Below are 18,611 nucleotides of genomic sequence, written 5' to 3' on the forward strand. Positions count from 1 at the left end.
GAGGTTACAAAGAGTCAGACATAATTAAAAATGACTGAATTTTTAAATGATAGTGTTGGAGTAGGTGGTGGTGGTTGTTTTTAAACATTTATGGTTCTGTGAGGTATGAGCATAAAGTAATGAGATAGATTTTCTTGGATGACTCATGGAACCAATTTCATTATTTTTCCTCTGTACAGCATTTAATGCATCCTAAGATTGCATTTGAGTTTATTTTCTTTGGAGAGGGGTAGAAAGTGGCACTGGTTAGTAGCAGTCACATCACACTATTGTCATGTTAAGTGTGTAGGAAAGTCCCAGATCTTTTTCATGTGACTTCATTATAATGCTTATGTAAAAAAAAATTTTTTTTTAATTGAAATGTGAGACATTTTATTCTTTGTTAAATTTTATCTTGCTAGTTTCTATCTAGTTTTCCAGCCTCCTGAAATAATTTTGATATTCTGTTATCTATTTGTTTTAATTTGTTTCATCTGAAAACTTGATACTCATGCCTTCTAGGTTTTCATCCAAATACTTGATAAATATATATATGTGTGTGTGTGTGTGTGTGTGTGTGTGTGTGTGTACATATATATATATATATATATATATATATAGAGAGAGAGAGAGAGAGAGAGAGAGAGAGAGAGAGAGAGAGAGAGAGAGAGAGAGAGAGAGAGAACAAATAGGGCCAATCTTGTGACAGGCTACCAGTGTTCCTTTTAGTTTTATCCTGAGTTGTTATAATTTTTGGTACAACTGTTCACTTAGCTTTGAATCCACCAAATGATAGTCATCCACTCCTTATTTCTCCCTCTTGCCCTTGAAAACATCCTAAGAACATTGATCGTGTGTTGCTGCATAGGAGTAGGTGAGAGTACATGTTACTTCCTTGATTATTATCCTAAAAGCACTTTGACAAAAAAAAAAAAAAATGTTGTTCACAAGCTCTTAATAAAGTATATTCTTAAATCTTTCCTATAGTTGTAATGATGGCTAGCATTAATTTTTGCTAAGCATATTATATATGTTATCTCATTTGGTCCTCACAATCAACCCTGTAGGGTAGTTGCTATTAGTACCCAAATTTTACAGATGAAGAAACTGAGGCTAATGACTTGCCCAAGATTATACAACTAGTGAGCATTTACTCACATTAGTGAGTTGTTTGTGAGCTCACATCTTCTAGATTTCAAACTTAGTTATTTATCCATTGTGTCATCTAACTGCCTATCAGAAAAGATGTAAGATAGTAGAAAGAACACTAGTCTTACTCAGAAAATCAGGGTGCTTTTCAGAGCTATATTACCAGCTTTTTGGCCCTGGGTAATTCACTTGAAGTCTTTGACTGTCTACTCCATCACTAAAATAATCACACAAATAATCTTTATTCTACTTATTTTATAGGATTGTTCTGAGAACCAAATGAAAAGGCTTTTAAAACCATAAAGTACCATATACATATAAGGTATCAGGGTTAACTCAGATGTGTTAGTGGTAAATGTAATGATCACAAGGTTATATGTTTCTAGATATCTCAAATTCATTTGGAAGATATTTTGTAATTCAAAAAAAAAAATACTATCACCATAAGTGTACAAATGTTACATTATTGAAGACTTTAGAGTAGCTGTATGATACGTCTCATTGCTAACCATATCTGAAATTAACCTGTAAGAATAACGATTTTTCCATATAAAAGATAAAAGTAATGGAGCAAAGCGATGCAGTTACTCTATTCCCATACAAAAGTGGAATAACCAGGGTCACAGAATTTATTCTAGCTAAAAGGACCACAGATTTGCTCATCAGCTGAATCCCTCATATATTTATGAGGCTATAAAATAAAAACAATAACAATTCACATTTATAGTAGCATAGTGCATAGATCATTGTACATGGGATAAAGCCTTGGTCTCTCTAACTGTAATGTGGGATTATTACACCTACAATCTGTCAGCATTGTTATGAGAATCAAATCAAATAATATTTATTAAGTGCTTATTATAGTGCTTGGCACATAGCAGGTATTTAATAAATGCTTTTTTCTTCCATTCTTCCTTACAGAATCCTTTCAGGTTTATAAAATGCTTTCCTCACATTGGCCATTTGCCTACTCACCTCAGTGGAATGCCCATTGGGAAAAAATGGCCATTAAAAAAAATGTAATGTCTAACTTAAAAAGTTTGCTTATTTCTCCAGTTCTCCTCCTCCTCCTCCTTTTTTCTCCTCTTCCTTTTCCTCCTCTTCCTTTTCCTCCTCTTTCTCCTTCTCCTCCCTTTCCCCTTCTCCTTCCCCTTTTTCTTCTCCTTTCCCTCTTCCTTCTCCTTCACTCTCTCCTTCCACCCTTTTTCTTCTCCATTTTTCCTTCTTATATTTGAATATTTGCTAATTTTCTGAATATGATCTAAAAATATTCCTCAAGTACCAAGTTCTTCTGCCTTTTAAATTCTGTATCCTATCATATAATTCAAAACTCAACAGACCCAGCAGCACTGTTATTCAAGGAGCAAAATGTTCCTTGAAAAAATTAAGGCACCAGTTTGCTGAATTTTGAGGTTAGAGTTAGGAATATGCATTTTTATTGTTGTTGTTGTTTTAAATGGGAAGAGTTTATTACATAAATCTTTCTGACGTTTTTATAGACATAAAAGCAGGAGAAATATAAAGTTCTTTGTTGACATTGGTCATTTCTTGCTTACTTTTACTTTTTAAAAGGTTTTTCTTATTTTCCAAGATGAGGTCTTCATTGAATCAAAATTTTTATTTACTTATCCCTATGCTCAGATTTTATGACCAAAAGGCTGGGAAAAGACAATTTAGCTAAATATGAATTAATTTGTATTTATTGAATGTATATTTTTTATTGTGAAATGGATATTATAGGTCCAAAATCTCTATTTTGACCAGTTTGCAACATACTGGTGGAGTTGGAAGAAATATATGAATTTAAGGACAAAAAGGGAGGAGATTGCCAATTGAATTATACAGTTGACTTTCAATAGAAAAATTTAGAAAATGAACTTTAAACAATTTTTTTTCTTAGAAGTAGGATTTTTTTAATTGATTTTTTTTAATTGGGAAGAGGTAATTAACAAATAATTTTTTTCCCATCCTATCCTCAAATGGAGAGTAGAAGAGAGAGAAAAACAAAAACTTTGTAAAAAATATACTGTCAAGGAAAACAAGTTGCCATATTAACTATATCAAGAATATCTCTGCTTGGCAGTGTGGGTAACGTTTCATCATTGGTTCAGTCATGGTTGAACATTAAATTGATCAGAATTCTTGAGTCCTTCAAAATTGTTTATGATTTTGTCATTATGTAAACTGTTCTGTTTGTGCTCACTTCACTCTGCATCAGTTTATGCAAGTCTTAATGGATTTTTTTGTTGTTTTTGAAACCACTTTTCTTAGAGTACTGTAGTATTCCATTATTTTCATATGCAATAGTCTATTCAGCTATTCCCCAAATGAAGCAAGGAGTTTCAAGAGGTTATGTAAATCATAAAAGATGATAGGATTTAGATAGGCAGAAGGTGAAACAAACATATAGATGGTAGAATAGCAAGAATCAAGAATAGTTGTTTGTCCTTCATTTTTGAAGAGTATTGGTGACATCACGGGTAGTTTTATGACAGGCATAAATTGGATTTAAGTAAGACAGAGTAGCACAAAATTGTCAGCCTCACTCTTTCTTCCTGAGTCATCCAAGTCAAGTAGCAATACAAAAGTCAGAACATCTGGTTATGACTTGGAATGCATTGTATGGCCTTGATATCTTAGATGTCTCATCAAGCTCCAAGCTCTCCACAGCACCTACTTCAGCTACCTTCACGTCCATTGGAACAAAATATTTTTATCTGCCCATTCTGACAGGGGAAATCTTTACATGCTTGGGGTAGCCATTTCCCTAACTTACTGTTAGATCTGAGGCTTGTTGGTTAACCTCAACTTGGATTTGCCATCTGCCAAAATGGTTTTTATTGGGTTATAGCCATTACACATACTACAGCTTCTTAGATCTATAGGTGAGAGTTGCATAACAGGTGAACACTAAAAGTGAATGAACAGCCTTGAAAAGCTCAGTAAGCCCTCATATCAGAGATATCAGTCCTCTCTGAAAGATCTCATAAACCCCAAAATTAAGAGTGGGAAAAAAAAAACAGAAAAGCATAAAATATACTAAAGAAGATACTGAATATATCAATTTGGCTGGGATGGAGAGTAAAATCTAAAAAAATTGGTTAGGTCTAGATTATCAAGTCCTGGAATATCTTGTCTTGGAGTTTAAATTTTATCTCGTAGGCAATGATTTTTGAATAGAGAAGTGGAACAATTTGTGTTTTAGGAAGATTCATCTAGAAACAGTGTATAGTACAGATTAAATAAGGAACACTTGATCTTATACTGGGTTGGCAGCAAATGAGAAGAAAAAGTTTTTTTTTAAAAAGAGAAAATTCAAAGGAAGGTGTTAATTTCTTGATTAGCAGTTTACTTTGGGGATCAAAACATAAGTCATATATCATAAAGCTAGAAAGGGTCCTATATATTATCTGCCCAAAGAAGTTAAGTGATTTATCCAAAAACCCACAGCTTGACAGGGCAGGAACTGATATTTACTGGCCAGGAGAAAGAGCATTGGGTAGATTGGCAGATTACTTGGATTCATTCCCATCTCTGACATTGCCTGGGGGTTATTAGGTAGTGTAGAGCATACATAAACTAGGAGCCTCAGCCAGGATTTGATTTGGAGAGATTCAGAGGGCAGAGAAGGCAGGTGAGAGCTCAAGCTTTCCAAACAGGAGACAGGTAGACCTCTAAGAAACTAGCTGAGCCCCAAGTGAAGGAGATAGGACTTTAAAAGAGACAATAAAGGATTTGGACTTTAACACCTGGCTACTCATCTGGTGATTACTGAACTGAAAAGGAGTGTGCTCCCAGAGACCCCAAGAAAACTGAAACAGAGCATTATAATCAACAGTCCACTTTTTCCATATCCATTGCAGCATTTGTTATTTTCCCCTTTTATCATTTTAACCCATCTGATAGATCTGAATTGGTATCTGAGTTATTTTAACTTACATTTCTCTAATCAACAATAAATTAGAGAATTTTTTACATAACTATATATAACTTTTATTCTAAAAATTGCCTGTTTATTTCTTTTGACCATCTGTCAATTGGAGAGTGGCTCATATTCTTAGAAATTTGAGAAAGTTCTATGTATTTGAAATATGATGTCTTGTGATGAAGAGAGCCATCTACACCCAGAGAGAGAACTGTGGCAACTGAGCATGGATCATAACATAGATTTTAACTCTTTTTGTTGTTTGCTTGCATTTTGTTTTCTTTCTCATTTTTTTCCCTTTTTGAGCTGATTTTTCTTTTTTGTGCAGCATGATAATTTTAGAAATATGTAGAGAGAAGAATTACACATGTTTAACATATATTGGATTACTTGCTCATCTAGGGGAAGGGGGAGAAGAAAGCGGGGAAATTTGAAATAAGGTTTTTCAAGAGTCAGTACTGAAAAATTATACATGCATATGTTTTGAAAATAAAAAAGCTTTAATTAAAAAAAAACAATTAGAAAAAAAAGAAATACAAAACCTTTATTGGAAAAATTGCCTATCATTTCCTTTCTCATTGTTTTCCTTTCCTTCCTACCTTAACTACATTGGTTTTATCTGTATGAACCCTTTTTAATTTAATGTAATTGGAATTATCCATTTTATATCTAATAATTGTCTTTCTTTTTGTCTCTTTCTATCATTTATTCATAAATTCTTCTCCTATCCATAGGTCTGATAGGTAATATGCTCTTATGTTCTTATATCTTCCTTTATATTTAGGTCATCTATCCATTTTGATTTTATCTTGGTACATGGTATATGATATTGGTCTATATCTAGTTTCTGCCAGACTGCTTTCCATTTTTCCCAACAATTTTTTGCCAAATGATGAATTCTTTACTGAGATAGCTTTCTTAATCCTCCCATTAGGTCTTTACATTGTATATTTTATGTAATAAATTCTCACAATGTGCTCATGTTCAAATACCTATCACAGAATGTATGGCATTAGTACAAATAAAGTTTTTTGTTTTCTTTTTAGCTTGTGATTTTGAATTACTTACACATCTTTTCTTGATATAGATAACTAAGAATCAATTGCTACTTAGTCTTCCTATGTCCAGATAGTATATCTGTCCTTTTTTGTCTGCAAGGCAATAGATCCATAAAAGAAAGGGAAATATTAAGTAAGAAATAATGATGTTGGAAACATATTTAATTTTTTGGAAGGGATGGTTTTCTTTTTTTTTTAATAATATTTTATTTTTCCAAATACATGCAAAGACAGTTTTCAACATTCACCTTCGCAAAACCTTGTGTTCCAAATTTTTCTCCCTCTCCTACCCCTTCCCTTTCCCCAATACAGCAAGCAATTTGATATAGGTTAAATATATGTAATTCTTCTAAATGTATTTCTATGTTCATCACACTATGCAAGAAAAATCATATTAAAAAAAAGTGAGGGAAAAAAACCAAGCAGACAACAATAACAAAAAAGGTGAAAATACTATACTTTGATCCACCTTTAATCTCATTAGTTCTCTCTTTGGATGCTGATGGCATTTTTCATCAAAAGTCTATTGGAATTGCCTTGAATCATGTCATTATTGAAAAGAGCCAATTCCATCACAGTTGATCAGCCCATAATCTTGTTGCTGTGTACAATATTCTCTTGGTTCTGCTCATTTCACTTAACTTCCATTCATGTAAGTCTTTCCCAGGCTTAACAGAATATATTTAAAGTAAATTTGGCTTATTTGTTTTTAATGAGTTAATATTTTTATTTATTTATTCATAGCTTTTTATTTACAAATTATATGTGTGAGTAATTTTACAACATTGACAATTGCCAAATCTTTTCTTCTAATTTTTCCCCTCCTTCCCCCAACCCCTTCCCCTAGATGGCAGGATGACCAGTAGATATTAAATATATTAGAGTATAAATTAGATACATAATTATTTTGCTGTACAAAAAGAATCAGACTCTGAAATATTGTATAATTCGCCTGTGAAGGAAATCCAAAATGCAGGCAGGCGAAAATATAGGGATTGGAAATTTAATGTAATGGTTCTTAGTCATCTTCCAGAGTACTTTCGCTGGGCGTAGCTGGTTCAGTTCATTATTGCTCTATTGGAACTGATTTGGTTCATCTCATTGCTGAAGATGGCCAGGTCCATCAGAATTGATCATCATATAGCATTGTTGTTGAAGTATATAAGGATCTCCTGGCCCTGCTCGCTTCACTCAGCATCAGTTCGTGTGAGTCTTTCCAGACCTTTCTGAAATCATCCTGTTGGTCATTTCTTACCGAACAATAATATTCCATAATAGTCATATGCCACAATTTATTCAGCCATCCTCCAATTGATGGGCATCTACTCAGTTGCCAGTTTCTGGCCACTACAAAGAGGGCTGCCACAAACATTTGTGCACATACAGATCCCTTTCCCTTCTTTATGATCTCTTTGGGATATAAGCCCAGTAGAAACACTGCTAGATCAAAGGGTATGCACAGTTTGATAACTTTTTGAACATAGTTCCAAATTGCTCTCCAGAATGGTTGGATGTATTCACAATTCCATCAACAACGTAATAGTGTCCCTGTTTTCCCACATCCCCTCCAACATTCCGCATTATCTTTCCCTGTCATTCTAGCCAGTCTGACAGGTGTGTAGTGGTATCTCAGAGTTGTCTTAATTTGCATTTCTCTGATTAATAATGATTTGGAGCATTTTCACATGGCTAAAAATAGTTTCAGTTTCTTCGTCTGAGAATTGTCTGTTCATATCCTTTGACCATTTATCAATTGGAAAATGGCTTGATTTCTTATAAATTAGAGTTCTCTATATATTTTGGAAATGAATCCTTTATCAGAACCTCTGACTGTAAAAATATCTTCCCAGTTTATTGCTTCCCTTCTAATCTTGTCTGCATTAGTTTTTTTTTTGTACAAAATCTTTTCAGTTTGATATAATCAAAATTTTCTATTTTGTGATCAGTAATGATCTCTAGTTTTACTTTGGTCATAAATTCCTTCCTCTTCCACAGGTCTGAGAGGTAAATTATCCTGTGTTCTTCTAATTTATTTATAATCTCATTCTTTATGTTTAGGTCATGAACCCATTTTGACCTTATCTTGGTGTGTGGTGTTAAATGTGGGTCGATGCCTAGTTTCTGCCTTAATGAGTTAATATTAATTGCTCTGTAAATTATCCACACAGAAAATCTTTTATCTCCTTATACCTAATACTAGAGAATTCATCATTGTAGCTTCTTAAAATCAGTAAAAGTCAGATGAGAGGCATCATGGTATGGTGGATAATACAGTTTTGCAAAATTTGGTGTTAGCCTCCCATGTTCCTTCTAGCTCCAGAGCTCTGTTCCTGGGACCTTACATGACACTCCTTTAATACATTCATCATGTATTATTAGGTATTTTATTTATCTATGTATGTGTTTGATTCTCCTATTAGAGTTCAAATTATATGAAATTCAATAGACTTTGTAGTATTCTTCTCCTCTGCTCTCCGTTGCATAGCATAGAACTCTGTCTATATGCACTAAATAATTCCTTAACAAATATTTCTTGAATTGGATTGACTTCATTTAAAATATTTAATTCCAGCAGCAATTTCCCCAAAGAAATAGATAAGGTCATAGATTATAGGAAGAGAGAACTAGAATTGGAAAGGCTTGATCATGCCCCTTTGTTTTACAGATGAGGAAAATGAGGCTGAGAGAAATAAGTTATATGATGTCACAGAGGACAAAAAATAATAGTAAGCATTTCAAAGTTTAGCACAGTTTTGCTGAGTGGATGCATTTGAATTTTTAACTCAATGCATGCAGACCCCAGTTACAACATTAAAAAAGTCTTGCTCTTTGTTTCATATCCTCCTTCCTCTAGAAGAGAAAAGTTAGCTTTGAAATAAGTTGATAGATACCTAGTGTTCTTCCTTCCTTTGGGCTTTTGGGTCAATAGAAGATTTTGTTCCCACTGCCTCTACAGCTGAAAAACTCATTTGGCTTCTAATAATGGTAGCAGTAAGTAAGGAAGGGAGGGAGGTGGAAACCCTCAAAAAAAGTGGAAACCAAGTAGGCTGGAAGAATTGGTTTTCCAGAACCATAATCCTCCCCCAAGGCTTTGATTTTAACTCTGGTATATTTGTAGAGGCAAAGGATTGATTTTACCTGTAAATGACTTTAATTAGTTGCTGAGCTCTATTTTTTGTTTTTCAGCCTGTGACCTAGATATAGCTGTATTTGTAGCACTCAAGCACTTTTTATAGAAGCTTTTCTTCTTTCTTTCTTAGTTTTTTTTTTTCCTAATGCATCTAGAAAATGCTAACATTTTGGGAGATATGGTCTCTAGAAATGGACCCCGAGTTTATAGAGAATGGATTTTGTGTCATCATTTCCAGTTATTTCTGGCAGTTTTGATAAATTTGTTTAACCTCTACTGAAATAGAATCTATCATTCAAAATATGCGCTGAGCACCATATTGATTCCTTTTATTTTCTACTAAAATGCTTCAGATTAAAGGTCATCCACAGGTTCCCTTTATTGATGTGTTAAAATAAGACTGTAGTTACTCCACCCTGCCCCCATGAAAGGAATTAATGGTATATTTTCCTAAGGCCACTTTTCACAATATGTGGTAAAAAGATTTTTAAAATATTTCTTGGTCATCTCAGTTTTAGATCAGTCAAAGAATAGTTTGAATAGTGAAATTATTCCAGTGAAACTATTCACTGGATCAGTAGAATCTAAAGTTATAAATTCATAGCATCAGAGGTTTAGAGTCAGAAGGGTCCCCAGAAGCCATCTAAGACAATTCCTTCATTTTACAGGTGAAGAAACTGAAGTTCAGGGAAATTCATTAATTTTTCTTTGGTTCTCTAGTAAGTTATCTAGATTCTCACTTGATAACTTTATACTTCATTTGTCTGACCTTTACATAGTAGATACTGATATTTTCTTTGAATGACCTTCTATACAATTGCTTTGTCTTAGAAGCAATAGTATCCAAAGATGCTTAGATCATGGAATCATCAAATGTTTGATTTGGTCCCTTGTATGTCAGTCTAACTCACCCATTTTTTCACATGAAAAATTCACAGCTGGCCAGAGAGAGCTATCAGGAGAGCCTAGATTGGGGATAGACCTCTTGATTGTGATTTTCAGCATTCTTTATAATTTCCATAGAACATGAAGCTTTGTAATTTAGATCATTGATGCAATAGGCTTTAGGAATAATCTCACGTAATGTTCATTTCCCAAATGAAGAAACAGATCCAGGAAAGTTATGGTCAAATGCCTATGGTCAAAGTGGTAGGTCTAGTGATCATTCAAGCACACCCAAGCATCTTCTTATTTAAATTGTTTAGAAAGTTTTTTTTTTTAAATACTGTGGGTTTTTGACCCCAATGCTGTCATTCTGAATTCTCTGAATTTAAGAACTTTCAAATGCATTTGAGTTTACATATATATATATATACAGTGTCCCAGTACAGTACCCAGAGAGTTCTGCAAACCTGTCATTTAAGTCTCTCTGTTTCTCAAAATGTTAGTCTGTTTCCATTTATTCTGCAAAGATTATTATTATTATTATTTTTTTTGCCTTCTTAGTTCTCTTTGCATTGGTAAGTAGAGCAAGTTGGGCTTTTGACCCCTTTTCTATAAGGTCAGTTAGAGTTCTCACAGAGTACATTAGGTTTTCAAGAACTTCTGTTGATCATTCCCTTCTCCTCCCACTCTACTCTAACCTTTCCCCAAACCCTTCCCATTCCTCCCTGCTCTTCTATTTGCCATTCTGTTGTATGCCACGTTTGGATGTCTCACTAAACCCGCATCTGTTCTGTTTTAGGAGAAACCTGATGCCAGCCCCACGTCACTACAGCTGCGATCCCAGATTGAAGTAAGCACAATGACTTTAATCAGCTATTTTTGTTTCTGCTTTTTTTTTTAATTTGATATTCTGTACAAGTCAGATGAAGCCTTCTGCTCTGCCTGTACTTACAGACATGAATCTTCTCTTATAGGAATCGCTTGGATTCAGTAGCACGCTATCAACCCCAGAGACGGAGAGAAAGTAAGTTTGCTTCCCTCCTTCTCCCCCTCTTCCCATCTCCCTGAGAAAAAAAAATCACAAATAGGTGCTTTTTGCTCAAATCAGTTTTATTTTTTGCGTTTCCACACTGGAAATCTTTTTTGGTGAAAATGGAATTGACCATGATGTGTATGTGTGTGATAGATGTTAATATAAAGTTCTTCATTCACTTATCAGACTATGTTTGTGTATCAGGCTGATGTAGTTAAAAGTATATTTTTTATTCAAGTATAGCTGCCTAAAGATTCTAGGCAGGGTATGAATTTCACACTTTGTTGAATCTCAACTCCTCCAAAAGATTTGGGAATAAATTCACAAAAATGGAAAAGCAGATAAGTCTTCTTAAATCATTTCCCCTTATGTAGCTACCCCAAAGTCACCCTCATTAAAGAAATTAACTTTGTATTGTAGTGATGAATTTTGTGTATAGTACTACTAAAAAAAAATAACAGCAACAAAACTGAACCCAAATTTAACCTTATTCTAAAATTCAATTTTATAAAAGTTTGTAATGTGTAGATGGCAATAAAGTAAATGTGGATAGGAGCTTAGTAACCTTTTCTACTAAAAATGTTTTTACTTTGATAAATTTTTTCATTTTAACTTGGGATCTATAATTCCTATTCTCAACATAAGTAATTATAGGTTATATTTCATATTTCTAGTAATGCTATTATGTACCTTGGTTGGGGCAGAGTGGGGAGGGACATTTTTCATTAAGTTACCTTCTATCTCTATTTTTCTTCTTTCATAATTACTCTACAATGTTTGGTGTATGAATGTTTTTAGGTAAAGCAGCCTCCAAATTTAAAAATTAAAAAAAAAAAAAAAACACATCTGAGTCTCCAAACAGTGTCATGTTGGCAGAGAGCCATTTGGAATTCTTTCATGCCGAGAGAAGCATATAAGTGGTTTAGAAACAAAGTATTTTAGGAATGAAAAGCCCATGTTGAAAGAGTGTGTGTGTGCTTTACAGGGCAGCTCAGGCTTAATCCAGCCACGTGTGTGTGTTCCTGGCACAGAGACAGTTCTGTGTCAAGAAAGCTTGCAAGGACAGAAAAGGCTACATGTTAGCCTTTTGAAGATCTAATTCAAGGCTGAAATATATTAAAAATCATGGTTATTGTGAAGCCATTTTTTAGCCATGTCTGATTCTTTCTGACCCTATTTGGGGTTTTCTTGGCAATGATACTAGAATGGTTTGCCATTTCTTTCTTCAGATAAGGAAACAGAGGCAAACAAAATTAAATTACTTGCTCAGAGTCAAACAGCTAGTAAATACCTGAGACTCAGATTTGAACTCAGGAAGAGGAATCTTCTTGACTTCAGGTGTTACGCTCTATCCACTCTGTCACCTAGAACCATACAAAAAAAGAAGTCTATACTCATCTTAGGTGAATAAAGATAAGTACAAATGAATTTTGAGCTTCTTTCCATTTTTATTTTGTAGCATTGCATGAATGCTATGTCATCATGACCGTCAAACTAATAGTGCATTTTTACTGCATCTTTTAGAGGTGAAGAAAGTGGATATTATGAAGAAGCATTGAACAACTGTTCAATTTCTTCCAAACTGGATAAGATTTTTATTATTGATTAAAGCCTTATCCTAACATACTTATTAACCTCCCCAAATCCTTCAAACAACAACTAGTATGTTTACCCTTGGTCCCCAGAGGAAGTGACTCACTTGGGCTAATCCAAGAGTGGGTTTGAGTGTTTTTCCCACCCCACAATTGTGGGCAATCATTCTTTCCTTGTTTATGTCCTCTTCCTTAGTGAAACTGTGGCATGGATCTTGTGGCTAGAAAGGAGACTGACAGCCTCCTCAAAGATTACCAACAATTTTAGATGACATGCACATTTGTGATAGTCCCAATTTTTTTCATAATCCTAGCATTTTCTCCTTGCTTTTCCAAATCAGATTCTTAAACCATTGTGTTGTTTCTGGGCACTTGGGGAAAAAAATCATCTCATTTTGTCTTTCCAGTTTCCCAATTTAATATATTGGTATATATCTAAATTCTGACATTTATGATAACTAAAAATTCCATTAGACATAGGATCTTTAAAAGAAATGAAATATTATCCTGATATCCTGGATTAGTCTAGTATTGTAAATGTAGCCGTCTAAATCCCACTTTGTTTTTCCTCTTTTAAATAAACATAAGCTATTATGTAACATGGAGTAGTTTTCAATGCAAACCATTCTCATTCAAGAAGTGGTTTGTTTTGATTTTGAATCAGTTTGAATACCAGTCTTGTAGGGTTTGGTTGTTACATTTAAAACACACACACACACACACACAAAACATACACACACACACACACACAACAAAAACAAACCTGGTATCTTTAAATGAAAGCAAGAGGAGAAAATTCAGAGATTGAAAATGCATATTAAATTAGCAAAGGGACAACTGGCATCCTGGTTGTTTTTCTCAAACAGAGCTTAATTTTGAGGTCAGCTTTACTATTTAGTGGCCAAAATTTTTAAATTAAATATTGAAAGTTTCACGTAGCAAGTAATTTTAGCAACCAAATTCCAGGTCTGACAGAAAATGACTATCATACTGCTTCCTTCCACAAGTACCAAGCAAGAACTTCTCATTTCCCATCTCCCTCTTGATGATATTCCCTCTCCATTCTTCATCAGCTCCCCTATGCCCATTTGCTATTTTTTCCCTTTCTTCTTCCTATGTTTCCTCATCAAAATCTGCCCTCATGAAAAAAAATTTCTTTAAAAAACCATTCATTATAGACATGTGACAAATAACAACTTTTAAGTGTTATTCTACTTTGCTATTTTCTTTTTGCTATGCTATTTTCATTTTTAAAAAATTACTTTGAATATCTTAATTTTTTTAAACAAGGTTTCTCCCTCCTGCTACATATTGGTAGGAATTCTTGGTAATTTGCTGTAGCCAATCTTCTTGCTGATGGATCTTCAAATTTAGCAGAACTGGTTCTCAGCTGATAGATTCACAATCCATTCCTAAGCCCTTGCTGGAAGCCTTCCTAGTTTAGTAAAGAGCTTGCCAAAGTTGGTGCTTTCATAAAGTGTACCCACCTAGAATCCAGTGTTATTACCACATCACTGTGAAGCATCAGAGTAGACCTTCAGTAAGGGGTTTATGCCCTAATAGAAATCAAAACCTTCACAGGAATCATAGGATTTAGAGCTGGGCCAGGTCTTAGAAATCATTTAATACAACACCATTTCAGAAAGGGATTTAAGTATTTTAAACAGGGTCACACAGGTGAGTAAGTAACACAGCAAAGTTGAAGGTATAAAACTCTTAAGTAGTAGCCTGTTTTTTTTTTTTTTGTTGTTGTTGTTTGTTTGTTTGTTTTGATTTTTTTTTTTTTTGGTTTGTTTGTTTATTTGTTGTTGTATGGTTTTTTTGGTGGGCATTGCAGAAGTCAAACATACATTGACGTTATATATATAAAAGGTCTGTCTCAGACCTTTTGCTTTGCCTGCTCCAAATAAGAAAGCAAGCTTTTTGTCTAGGGATGGAGCATGAGGGTGGGGATGGAGAGTCAACTGTCATTGATTAGTTTTTTCCGTTAATATCATTTGTTTTGTTGCATATTGTTGTCGCCTCCTCTTCCTCCCTCCCCTTGTTTCCATAGTTACAGAAAATGTGTATTTGTCAAGTCAGCAAATATTAAGTGCCAGCTTTGCCAGGTATAGTGTTAACTGCCAAAGAAAGGCAAAAAAAAAAGTTTGTCTTGTCAAGGAGCTCACAGACAAATGCAGAATGGCAGTAAGAGACTGCATGTGAACTAAGTACAATGAAGGTATATATTGGATGAAATGGAGATAATTTCAGAAGGAAGGCATTAAGATTAACACACTCAGAAGTTAGATTCTGTTTGGTTCCAGAGGACAGAACTAGGAAGAGTGAGTGAAAGTCTTGGGGAGGCATATTTAGTCTGAGGTAAGGTGACGCTTCCTACCAATTACAGCCCCACAAAGGTGAAATAGTTTGACTCGAGGAGGGTGGCTATCCTCCTTCCTGAAGATCCTCATTGTTAAGTCCAAACTAGCTCCAAGGAGCTAGTTTGGACTTAACACCTCATGTGGAGATTGAATGACCATTATTGTTTATACTATAGAGAGCATTCCCAGTCTTGTGTAGACTAGCAGAGATAGCCTCTGACATCCTTGCCAGCTCAAAGATTCTGTGATTCAGTATACTTTTTAGGGGGGAAAAATCAACTTTAGGTAGGTATTCAAGGCAGCTGGGTGACACAGTGAATAGAATACAGGGCCTGGAACCCAAAAGACCTGAATTTTCAAAAACAAAAGACCAAACACTGGGCAAGTCACTTCACCCTGTTTGTCTCAATTTCATCATCTGTAAAATGGACTGGAGAAGGAAACGGCAAAACACTCTAGTATCTTTGCCAGGAAAACCCCAAATGGGGTCATGAAGATTCAGGCACAAGTGAATGCACTGGAGAACAAAGCTAGGTATTAGTTGGATCAAAGGTTTTGGAATTGGAAACTTAGAAATCATTCATCTAGTCATCAGCTCTTTCACATACATTTACAGAACAACATGAATTTGCTAAGGAAAATGTCTTTTTTCTAGGGGAGAGGGGAAACAGGGAAAATATTTTTTTTGAGTGTCAGAAATGGCACTTTCATTTTAAATTGCACTTTAAAGGGGTAGCTTGACAATTGAATTAAACTTCAAATAATACAATCTTATAGTGACATATCATTATGCTTTATTATCTGAGAGATCAAATGAAGTTGAGTATGTCTATTTATCTCTAGATAAAAATCTAGAGATAACTTTTATTTGTTATAAGAATTGAAATTCAGGATTTTAGAAAAAGAACGACTAAGTCTAGGACAAAAACCTCCACCATGCAGCAAGTTTGTTTATGCATTTTTAATTATGCACATGGTGATTTTAGAGACATCTTACATTTATTACCATTAATTAAAAAGCAATAATTAAAACCCAAGGTTTATTAGTTCTTATGGTAATGGGGGAAAATGGTGTCCATTCATCCAAATAAGCTTCAATGACTTTTCCTCCCTGAATTTTCAATGACTATTCTCAGTTATTCATGCTAAGGGATAGTGGACTAAAACATGTGGGGAACATCCAAAATTCTTCAAAATCTTTATTTATTAGTGGCTTTTCTTTTACCTTCATTAAGCTTCTCATCAAAACTTCAAATGTATGGTGTGAGTTTTCTCATCTTTTCCTTTCCTTTATATATCCTTCTAAAGAGTTGTGTCTAGCATAGAACAAGGAGGCAGATGAGAACTCAAAATGAATAATTAGGCACTGAGCAATAATGAGTTACCGCTTGTATATTTTGGAATTATATGTACAATATTTCCTTTGCAATGGCAATGGTAGAGTATAAGATCACTGAGTGCAGAGAATATTTTCTTTTTGTCTGTGTATCCCCAGTACCTAGCAGTATATGAAAGAAAATAAGCCTTTAGTAAGTAATTGTTGAATTAAATTAAGTTGAAATGAATAAAATATAGTTAAGAAGTACTGTTTTTTTTTTAATCAAGCCATAGTTTCCTTTTTCAAATTATATTAAATTTAAACATTTCATGTGGAATGCTGATAGATTAGCAAGGTGGTATAGTGAATACAACATTGGACTTTGAAGGCAAAAGATCTCAGTTCAAATCCTGTTTTACACTTATTACCTATGCGACCATGGACCAGTCACTTAAACACACCCACACACATATTTTCATTCTCTCTCTTTCCTTCCTTCCCCCCCTCTCTCTTTCACACAGACACATGGAGAATAATACTTCATAGGTGAGAATCCAATGAGATAACTTCTTTAAAATACTTGGAAAACTATAAAGCAATATATAATTGCTAGCTGTTATGGTAATGGTTGTTATTGTTGTTTTGAATATGACTGGAAGCTCTACAGTCTCTTGGAAATGTGTGTATATAAACTGGGTTACCTCTTAAAACTGGTAGAAAGGAAGGTCTACTTCTTATTATTTCCCATTAATTGGCCTCTATTTTCCTATCTTTCTTAACCCAGCAGTAAAGTTGAAACCCTGAGCTTCCTCTTTGGAAAGTTGTTTGAAGAACAATTCAAGTTTCTGTGTTGCTTAACATTTATTAGGCATTTCCCTCTAGTAGCATAATTATTATTATTATTTCTATTTTATAAAAGAGGGAGCTACATTATTGAGAAATGAAAACTCGTTCAGGGTCAAATAGCTGATAAATTTCAGCTTCAGGACCTGAACTCACATTTTCTCAAAAACCTTTCATGTTTTCATTAAACTACCAAAGCAAAATCTAAAGAAAGATGATAATATTTAATGGCTGGATAAATGACTACATGCCAGAAGTTCTAAAGTCTATGTTTAGGTTCTGAAATCTGTTTTCCTATATCCATAAGTTTCCTTATCCATTAAAAAATTGATTACCTGAATTTTGTCTTAAGCCAGTTGTATCGGCATCAAATAATAGCTCTAGTCAATATCACTTTTTATTTAATTTTATTTTTGAATAATAGTTTATTTTTCCAATTACATATAAAGATAATTTTTGACAGTAATTAAAAAAATTTTTTTTGAGTTCCAAATTTTCTCCCTTCCCTCCTCTCCTGTGCCATAAAACAGAAAGCAATAGGTTACATATATGCAACCCACATGCTATTTATCAAGATTTTTAAAAAAATGAATATGATTAAAAGTTGTATTTTTAAAAGTAAAAACTACTTCAGCCTAACATAATTTCTTTCATTATGACTGTGAAAAATTGGACTTTGAATTCAATTAAATGCTGCCCATGGTATTACTGGATATATAGGAAGATACTTCTGCTGTTTTTAACATGGTGCTGCCTTTCACTGATAATGTAATATTTACACCAGTGTTCTTTCTCTAAGGTCACCACTTGCTGATGAGACAGAAGGAGGGTAGGACAGACCAGGATGTAGGGAGAGAAAAGGCTCCAGTCCAATTATTGTAAACCTGTAACAATGCAAATACACTTGGCTCTCTGGCTGATATTTCCCCTGTGCAAGCAGGTTGGCCTCAGAGACAGGCTGAGAAGCTCTGCATTTTTTGCCAGGATATCCAGGTCAAACCTAATCCCATAAACTGAGCCTGCTGTATCCTGTCACCCATCCTGTTTGTCACAAGGATGTTGGAAGGGAGTGAGAAATCATTTTGTTCCAGTGAGAGCAGTGAGTATGTGTATATGTGTATATAATTTCTATCTAATCAAGAATCCTCTGTACTTATTTAAGGGTGTGCTTTTAGGATCTTTGAATATAATAGCAAAAATAAAAGGGGTCTAAGACAGTCATGTGCTGGATTCTAGTCTTAGTCTTACTACCAATTAACTCTGTCATCTCTGACCAAACATTTTCTCTCTGTAGGTCATATTTCCTCATTGATAAAATAAGAGGATCAGATTAGAT

The 18,611-nt window shown here is 34.2% G+C and overlaps 1 protein-coding gene across 2 annotated transcripts in view; it reads left to right on the forward strand.

Annotated features, from left to right (window-relative positions):
* Positions 1-18,611, forward strand: part of SASH1 (SAM and SH3 domain containing 1) — a 224,595-nt gene that overhangs the window by 93,762 nt on the left and 112,222 nt on the right. For both annotated transcript variants that reach the window (XM_051997918.1, XM_051997917.1), the window contains exons 3-4: positions 10,926-10,976; positions 11,101-11,150. In XM_051997918.1, the coding sequence (XP_051853878.1) occupies positions 10,926-10,976; positions 11,101-11,150 (101 nt within the window). The remainder of the gene's footprint in view (positions 1-10,925; positions 10,977-11,100; positions 11,151-18,611) is intronic.

This window comes from Antechinus flavipes, chromosome 4, assembly GCF_016432865.1.
Source record: "Antechinus flavipes isolate AdamAnt ecotype Samford, QLD, Australia chromosome 4, AdamAnt_v2, whole genome shotgun sequence".
In the NCBI taxonomy this organism is placed as follows: Eukaryota; Metazoa; Chordata; class Mammalia; order Dasyuromorphia; family Dasyuridae; genus Antechinus; species Antechinus flavipes.